Source organism: Myotis davidii, unplaced genomic scaffold (genome assembly GCF_000327345.1).
Source record: "Myotis davidii unplaced genomic scaffold, ASM32734v1 scaffold2100, whole genome shotgun sequence".
In the NCBI taxonomy this organism is placed as follows: Eukaryota; Metazoa; Chordata; class Mammalia; order Chiroptera; family Vespertilionidae; genus Myotis; species Myotis davidii.
This window is the reverse complement of record NW_006292458.1, coordinates 539,903-548,430: the sequence shown is the minus strand read 5'-3', so window position 1 is coordinate 548,430 and position 8,528 is coordinate 539,903. Positions and strand designations below refer to the sequence as shown.

Sequence of the window (8,528 nt, the reverse complement as noted above, 5' to 3'; positions counted from 1 at the left end):
TAAAGGCAAACTCTTTTATTTCAGTCTTAGAGCAGCGATCGCCTTCTTCTCCCCACTTGGGAGCCCAGGGCGACGCCGGGTCAAGAAGAGGCGGACAGAAGGGGCATCGCCACCATCAACTGCTGAGGAGAGGACAGGGAGAGGGTTCAGGACCCAGGAGTCCCGGCCCCCAGGCCTCCGCTTCCCCGCACCACCCCCCACCCCAGGTACCCTTCTCTTCCGGTGGAAGGCCGCCTTGCTCTCAGCAGAGTTGATCCGCAGGGGGATGTAGGCATCCAGGTGGTACAGCTGCTGGGGGCCCCCCATCACCAGGCGGTTCTCCCCAATCTCCAGCGACAGCCCTAGAGCTCCATCCTGGGGATAGACTGGAATCAGCGCCCCCTTCCCTTCCGGCAACAGGACACAGGATGATGGAAACACGGGCTGAGAGAGCAGGCTCACGTGGTGGGAGACCGTATTTAAAGGGTCTAACCTTCCAGGGAAAAGGGGCGGGGGGCACAGTAATTACAGTTCTCCACGCTGGGTCACTTAGGGTGCCCTGGGTACAGCACCGGAAGTGGGCCCGAGGGCCCTAAACTCAGACGGCAGTACTAACAGGCTCCCACACCCCAACCTCTTTCTCCAGCTCAGGCGGAGGGTACACCCACCAGCTTGGGGAGGTCAATTTCCACCAAAAGGAGGTCAGGGGCTTCCAGCCAGAGGTTCAGGTTTGGCTTCTCAGGGCTGCGGAGGAACAAGAGCCAGAACTGAGGGGAGCCCAGGTCCTCGGGGGCTGCTGCCCCTGCCTGGCATGTGGCTCCCTCCTTTCTAGCCAGCATGCGGCCTCGGGGTGGTCTGGGGGTTCCCAGAGCCCCAGGACACCGCCCCGTTGGGGAGGGAGGATGGCAAAGAGCACAGGGAGACAGGAGAGAGGGACCCAGCACAGCCCACCTTTCCGCGGGCCTCAAGGAGTCAGCGGTAAACACGTTCCCCAGCTCCTGGATCGGAGGACGCTGGCGGGAGCGGATATTTTGCTGGGAGATGGAGCCCATAAAAGGCCGGTTCTTCAACAGGCGCCACTCTGCGGGGGGCGGGGTCAAGGTCACAGGGTAAGGGTTCCCTTCCCTCCTCCAAGCGCCAGGGGGGGCGTCCAGCCCCGGGAGAGCTTCCCGGGAGGGGAGAAGGGTGGAGGTGGCAAGGGACCTGACCACACCCCCAGGCTTGGCTCTAGGAAGCGCGCCCACCTTGTCCCCGCCTTCCCGGAGTATTAGCCAATAAAATCTGATCCTAAGAGATGCTTCAGACTCCACGGCTCCCACGCTGTCCAGACCCCGCCCTTTACCTAGATTACCGGCCAGGTCCCGCTCCACAGGCACGAACACACACACCCCACACACCCCGGGGCGCCTCGCCCTGTCCCCAGGATCGCAGCCTAGAGGCTAAGCCATTAGCCACGCTCGCCCGCCTCTCCCACGGGCGGCCCCCACGCTGCCCAGACCCCTCACCAGGATTCAGCTGCAGGCTGTATTTGTCCTCCAGGCCCTCCCTGGCGATGGTGATCACCAGCTCCCGCAGGAAATCGCTGTTCTAGGACAGAGCGGGGAGCAGGGCTGCGGGAGGGCTCAGGGTAAAGGGAGCGGCCCCTGCCCAGGCCTCACCCACAGCCATGCCCCCAACCTGCATCCTCCGGTAGAAGTCGCTGTTGACAGCCACGTCGTAGGCGGTGCAACCCTGGCCTTCTGCGGGGAGAGAAAGGGGTGAGGCCCCCCGCCCTCGGGGCAGCCCCACAGCTCAGACAGGCAAGGAGACAGCACTAAAGCAGCGGTTCTCAACCTGTGGGTCGCGACCCCTTTGGCGGTCGAACGACCCTTTCACAGGGGTCGCCTAAGACCATCGGAAAACACATATATAATTACATATTGTTTTTGTGATCAATCACCATGCTTTCATTATGTTCAATTTGTCACAATGAAAATACATCCTGCATATCAGATATTTACATTACGGTTCATAACAGAGTCCCTGCTCCCCGGGGCACCACCCAAAACGTGGTCCCAGGAGGCTTCAAGGGACATATGTGAATTGAACAAGCAAGGACATAGATACAGAAATGCCACAGGGTCCCAGGAGGCTTCAAGGGACATATGTGAATCGAACAAGCAAGGACATAGACACAGAAATGCCACAGAGAGAGGTGAGAGGGGCAGAGAGACAGAGGCAGGAACAGGGTGAAGGAGAAAACGGAGATGAGGGTGAGAGCTGGCCTGGGCCTCCATCCAGAAGATGGGCTAATAAAGCACCTGCCCCCGCCCTTGCCCTGGAGGGAGGCAAATAGAAGTGCCAGCCTGGCCAGGTGGGCAGAACCAGGACTGCCCCATGCGGCCGCTGCAGCAGGCCCAGGAGTCTAGGGGTATGCCTCGGGGGAAGGGAGCAGATCAGGGGGTTTCTAGGGCCTGCAGGAAGCGAGTCCTGGGCCCTGGATTCTGGGGTCCTGGGGAAGGAAGGACCTAGGGGGCCGGGGTCCTGGGTCCCCCAAGGGTACTGACTTGCATCGAGTTCGGCATGAGGCTCTCCCAGACTCATGGGGATGCGAAACCCAGCTTGGTCCTCCTCCAGCATTTGAAGCAGCTGATCCTCGGTCATGTCAGCCGGAGGAGGGATGGAGGGAGAGTGACAGATGTTGATGAAAACCTTCCCTTCGGATGAGTTGGTCTTTACACAGAAGCCTGGTGGGAATGGGTTGGTCCTGACCATGTCTCCATGTGGGTCTTGATTTCCATCCACCCTCTCCCCAGTCTGTCCTTTTTCCATCTGTCCCCTTCCTTGAGTCTCAGTCCTCCACTTTCTGGTTCTGTCCCCCTCCCCACACCTGGGACCTCTGACTCTCTTTCCATGTTGGAGTCTCTGTCCCCCGAGTCATTCCCATCCCCCCCCCCCTTTGGATCTCCCTCTGGGTCTCTGTTCACTTCCCCACCGAGGCTTCTAAACCCTCTTATGTCCCTTTCCTCCCTCCTCTGTGTCCTTTGACCCCAGTGTCTCTCCACTTCTCCCTGGGGACCGTTCGCTCTCTTTGGGTTTCTGCCTTCCTCACCTGGCTGAGGTTGGATCTGTGTTGATTCTGGTCTGCTCGTCTGGGCCTGCTGGAGCTCCTTGGAGGCCTGGGTGAAGGAACATGTCTTCCAGGCTTGGCGTCGGTGCTATCAGACCCGCATTTGTTGCTCAAATGTTTACTGAGCAATGTTTAGGGATACGAGCCACGCAGGGAATAAGACATATTATGTCCCTGTCCTCCTCTGAGGAACCCAAAGAACAACCCCAGTCTTACTCCCATTCATTCCAGAGCCTAGCAAACTTGGAGTTAACCGACTACAATTCCCAGAAGCCCTGTTGCCTCTCTAGTGCATTCTGGGAACTGCAATCCCATCTCAGGGGGAAAAAAAAAAAAGAATCCCCCAAAATAACCAGGGACACAGGAGTCCTTGGTCAGTGCGCACCTGCAGCAGCAGCTCCTGGAAACGTGCAGTCTCGGCGCCCATGGCCTCCGCTTCGTTCAGCTCCGGCACCAGCAGCTTCAAGTCCGCCATGGCCCCGGGGAAGAGACCTAGGCGTCCCCAGCAACGCGGACGTGGGGAAGCCTTTGCTGGGATCGGAACTCTGGGGCCGGCTTCCCGGGCCCTCAACAGACTCCGACACCCACTGTTGTATATGAGAATCGAGGAATCTGGCCGGAGGCTACAGTTCCACTCAGATCAGGTACCGTCGTCAAATCTGTTGGGGGACAGTATCTCTCGACGCTCCAACACGCCAAATGTTTAAATGACAGCCACTCTTCCGGTCTCTGTGTAACCGAAATTTGAGTTCGCCACACTTCCGACTCCCTCAGCGCTCGTACCTTAACCAGCAACCGCGCTACTGACCAATCAGACTCTAAGTACGAGGCCACGCCTCCTCTCACCTCAACCAATCAAAACCAGATTCTGAGGCTGATTCCCTTAATGCCACACTTCCGCTGTCGATTAAAGGCAAACTTCCCCCTCCTTCCCGACCGCTTCCTCAGGCCAGGTTACGGGCAGTCAAACCCTCATTTCAGTGTCCATCCTAAGATTCCCTTCTCATCTCCGAACTATCGCTTCGCCCCAGAGCTAGACTCGATTCTCTAGTAAATGTATTTCGGGCCGAAAGCTGCAGTTTTGTGAACAAGGTGGTGGGAAGACACCCCAACACGGCCACCCTTCTAAATCTGGAACTCTCCGTTTTTGCAAGGCACACACAATTTCTCTTCCGTCCCCCCCACTGTGAGGACTGCGCATGCTCCGAACTACGTGGGCGGGGTCGCCGGGTCTTAAGATTGGGTCACGTTCTATCTCCTTCGGCCCGCCCTTTGCCCTGGAGGGGGCGGCCCCGCCCTTCGGACCTCGAAGTTCCCTCGGGTAGAGCGCCCGGCAGTTGGTGGAAAGCGGTCTGGACGGGTGATGGCTGCCACGCGCGCGGAGTCCCGCGCCCGAGAGATCTTCGCCACGCTGGAGTACGGACCCGCGCCGGAGAGCCACGCATGCGCGCTGGTGAGGGCCTGCGGGCCGGCGCTGCCCCTCCCTCCCTCCCTCCTTCCCTCGCTCCCCCCTCCCCCCGCGCGGGTTCTGCGCGCTGACTCCCGTGATCCTCCGCGGCAGCTCCGCGACTCCGCCCGTCTTTGCTTCGGTGGTTCCCGGCGCCCCTGGACCAGGTTCCCGGGAGCTTTTGCGGTTGTACCTCTCAGCCCTTTAGCGGGTCCTCGTGCCCCACGGCCCGAGCTCGAGGCGGTGTCTCCCCGGTTCCTCAGACCCGCCCCACCCGGAGGGGTGCGACTGGTTCTTCGGAGCCACATCAGAACCTCCAGGGAACCTCTGAACCCCCATAGACTTCCCAGGGTTCCTGAGGACATCCTGTGCCGCCATGGTCCTCCAGGGCACCCCCAGAGTTCTCCCTTAATCACTCGGACCCTCCGTGGAGTCCCCGTGAGTCCTCAGGCTCCTCTGTACTTGTGTGGCTTCTGTGATCTCGGGGGGGCTCTCGGAACCCCGGAATCCATCAGAACTCCTCATTTCATGCCCTCAGCCCCTCATGGGCCCCCCGTGGTCCCTCGCCACCTCTGGGGGTGTCGCGTGCACCCACCGGGAGTCCTCGGGGCCGCTGAAAATGCTGATGGTGATCCATGACCCTCGGTGTTAAGAAATTCCCTGGGACTCCTGTAATCACTCAGGCTCTGTGGTTCTCAACCTTCCTAATGCCGCGACCCTTTACTACAGTTCCTCATGTGGTGGTGACCCCCGACCAGAAAATTATTGTCGTTGCTACTTCATAACTGTAATTTTGCTACTGTTATGAATCGTCATGTAAATATCTGGTATGCAGGATGTATTTTCAGGGGTCGCGACCCACAGGTTGAGAACCGCTGCCTCAGAGCCTCCCATAACGTTTTGGAGGTTCCTGCAGATAAGTAAGGCGCCTCGAATTTTCCATAATGGCTCAGGCCCCTCAGAATCCCCCCCACCCCATGGAGCCAGGTCACCCCCAAGGGCCCTCTCGCACCCAATCGAGGAGCTTGGGCTTCTGCAGGAGGAGGGGAGGAGGCTGGAAGAAGAGCCCACGTCCAGGGTGCGAGCTGCGCCTGCGCAGGCTGTGATTTTCAGGGGTCGGATGAGGCCGCGGTGCAGGAGCCGCAGGGTTCGGGGAACTGAGAGGCGAGGACCGCACTTGGGGTCTGGCCCTGTGGCGAAGTGGACTGTCCCCCACCCCATGGTGAACCCTGGAGGAGCAAGCTTCCGGGGAAAGATGCTGAGCTGAGTTATCACATGTTGTCCAACGTGTGCAGGAGTCAAAGGCCACTTTGGGCCGGGCTGGTGTGGCTCTGATTCAGTGTTTCCCACTCAAGGGCACATGCCCGGGTTGCGGGCTTGATCCCCAGCAGGGGGCGTGCAGGAGGCAGCTGGTCAGTGATTCTCTCATCATTGATGTTTCTATCTCTCCTCCCTTCCTCTCTGAAATCAATAAAAAAATATATTTAAAATATATATATATACATATTCTTATTGATTTCAGAGAGAAAGGCAGAGGTATTTTTTCTCTATTTTCTTCACTGTTATACCCCATCATCTAGAATAGTGCCTGGTGCATAGTAAGTCCTCATTAAATATTTGTTGCCGAAACCGGTTTGTCTCAGTGGATAGAGCGTCGGCCTGCAGACTGAAAGGTCCCAGGTTCGATTCCGGTGAAGGGCATGTACCTGGGTTGCGGGCACATCACCAGTAGGAGGTGTGCAGGAGGCAGCTGATCAATGATTCTCTCTAATCATTTATGTTTCTAGCTCTCATTCCCTCTCCCTTCCTCTCTGAAATCAATAAGAATATGTATATTTTTGAAAAATACCACTTTGAACCTCAGGTCTAGAGGCAGGGACCTGGGAGGCATCAATGTCAAAAAGATAACCGAGCCCTGGCCGGTTTGGCTCAGTGGATAGAGCATCGGCCTGTGGGCCGAAGGGTCCCGGGTTCGATTCTGTCAGGGGCATATACCTCGGTTGCAGGTTCCTCCCTGGCCGCTCTATCCACTGAGCCAAACCAGCTAGGGCTATATATATTTTAAAAATCAACATAAATGTATAAAAAGAAATAACGGAACCCTGGGAGTGACAAGATCTAGATATATAGCGTAGGCTCAGATGAAAGGAGCTGTGGCCCTTGCTGGTTTGGCTCAGTGGATGGAAGCGTCGGCCTTCGGACTGAAGGGTCCCAGGTTCGATTCTGGTCAAGGGCACATGCCTGGCTTGTGGGCTGGATCCCCAGTAGGAGGCGTGCGGGAGGCAGCCAATCAATGATTCTCATCATTGATGTTTCTGTCTCTCCCTCTCCCTTCCTCCCTGAAATCAGTAAAAATACATTTAAAAAATAAATAAAAGTAGCTGTGACAGTGTGCAGAGAACCCCCACACTCGGAGGGTGGGAGTGGAATGTCGTGACATAGCAATGTGCTAAAAGCTCCTGTTTATTGGATGCTTTCACTGTGACCCTCTGGACTCAGCATGCTTGCATGGACTCTCCCAGGACCACCGTGGGAGGCGTCATTGTCGTTATTATCTTAGTGAGAGCGCACACAGGCTTGGAGAAGTCAGTCATTTTTGCCCGTGGTCAGCACAGCTGAAAAGGGGAAGCTGAACTTTCAACCAATCAAGAATTGAAATTAAATACAAGAGAAAAGGAGGAAGCTAAGATTTGAACCTGAGCCCTCAGATTCCAGCGCCTGCGGTGCCCCCACCTTGCCCCAGACCAAGGTCTCAGCCTTAGGGTCTGTTGGCCAGACTCGGCCAATAAACATGTTTTCTTTGGCCGATGTGTATTGGTAAAAAATGTGAATTTGTTGACAACTAACTCCATGTAAACATCCGGGATTCCAGCTTCCCTTGAAAATAAAATCCCCCAATTTGGCAACCTTTGGCTCACGGTCCCTGACAAAAATCATCTGGCTCCGTTAGCGACAGTTTGTCTTGTTAGACAAGTGGCGAGTTCCCAGTCTCCCCCAGGCCCTCTTCTCACACTAGCGAGGTCTGCGGGGACCCTATGGACATTCTTTTAGGATTTTGTTTTTCTTTGGGGGGAAATTTTGCAAAATTCCAGACTACTTAATATTGTGAACTCTCATGCCCCCCTCACTGCGCTTCAACAATGATTAGCATCTGGTCCAGTTGTTGTCTCCCTGTGTGTTCTCTTTTTCTGGAGTGATTTCAATCCCATGGCCTAGCCGGCGTGGTTCAATGGTTAGAGAGTCGGCCCGCACACCAGGAGGGTCTCGGGTTCAATTCCCGGTCAAGGGCATGTACCTGGGTTTCAGGTTCAGTCCCCGTCCTCCGTCTGAGCCTATGTAGGAGGCAATCAATCAACGTGTCTCTCTCGCATGGATGTCTCTCTCTCTTTCTCTCTCTTTCCCCTCCTCCTTCCCCCCTGCCCCTTCCACTCTCTCTAAGAATCAATGGAAAAAATAACCTCCAGTGAGCATAAACAACAAAAAATTAAATCCCAGATGTCACTATTTTCCCATAAATATATATATTTTTATATTTTATTGATTTTTTACAGAGAGGAAGGGAGAGAGATAGAGAGCCAGAAACATCGATGAGAGAGAAACATCGATCAGCTGCCTCCCGCACATCCCCCACTGGGGAAGTGCCCGCAACCCAGGTACATGCCCCCGACCAGAATCGAACCCGGGACCTTCCAGTCCGCAGGCCGACGCTCTATCCACTGAGCCAAACCGGTCTCGGCTTTCCCATAAATATTTGACTCCTCATTTCTAACACGTGAGGACTCCTGTAACATAACCACCCCGCCGTTTGCACACTCAGCACTAACAGTCATACTTGACTATCATCTGATGCCCAGCTGGTGCTCAGATACCCTCAACTGTGTCAAAGGTGTTTTTATATTTGTGAATTAGGTCAATTTTACTAACTGTGTTAATCAGATCTTTTATAAATCTGACAAATGACTTTTGTTTCTATTAAGGGTGGTGCATTAATAT

General features: G+C 55.6%; 2 protein-coding genes across 3 annotated transcripts in view; one reads left to right on the top strand and one right to left on the bottom strand.

The window, feature by feature from the left end:
* On the bottom strand, window positions 1-4,470 carry PIH1D1 (PIH1 domain containing 1). Of its 2 annotated transcripts, none has more exons than XM_006765948.2 (10): window positions 4,394-4,470; window positions 3,474-3,817; window positions 3,071-3,137; window positions 2,526-2,705; window positions 1,657-1,718; window positions 1,485-1,566; window positions 931-1,060; window positions 648-723; window positions 211-354; window positions 1-122 (listed from the first exon to the last, which is right to left on the bottom strand). In XM_006765948.2, exons 2-10 carry the CDS (start codon window positions 3,561-3,563, stop codon window positions 81-83), a joined length of 873 nt encoding a protein of 290 aa, XP_006766011.1. In that variant the 5' UTR covers window positions 3,564-3,817; window positions 4,394-4,470; the 3' UTR covers window positions 1-80. The 2 variants fall into 2 exon arrangements, with proteins under 2 accessions (XP_006766011.1, XP_006766012.1); XM_006765949.2 differs by having other exon boundaries at window positions 3,474-3,747; window positions 4,394-4,460.
* Window positions 4,428-8,528, top strand: part of ALDH16A1 (aldehyde dehydrogenase 16 family member A1) — a 22,896-nt gene continuing 18,795 nt past the window's right edge. Inside the window, 1 exon segment of the mRNA XM_006765950.1 lies at window positions 4,428-4,541. Within this exon segment, the coding sequence (XP_006766013.1) occupies window positions 4,452-4,541 (90 nt within the window). The 5' untranslated portion in view covers window positions 4,428-4,451.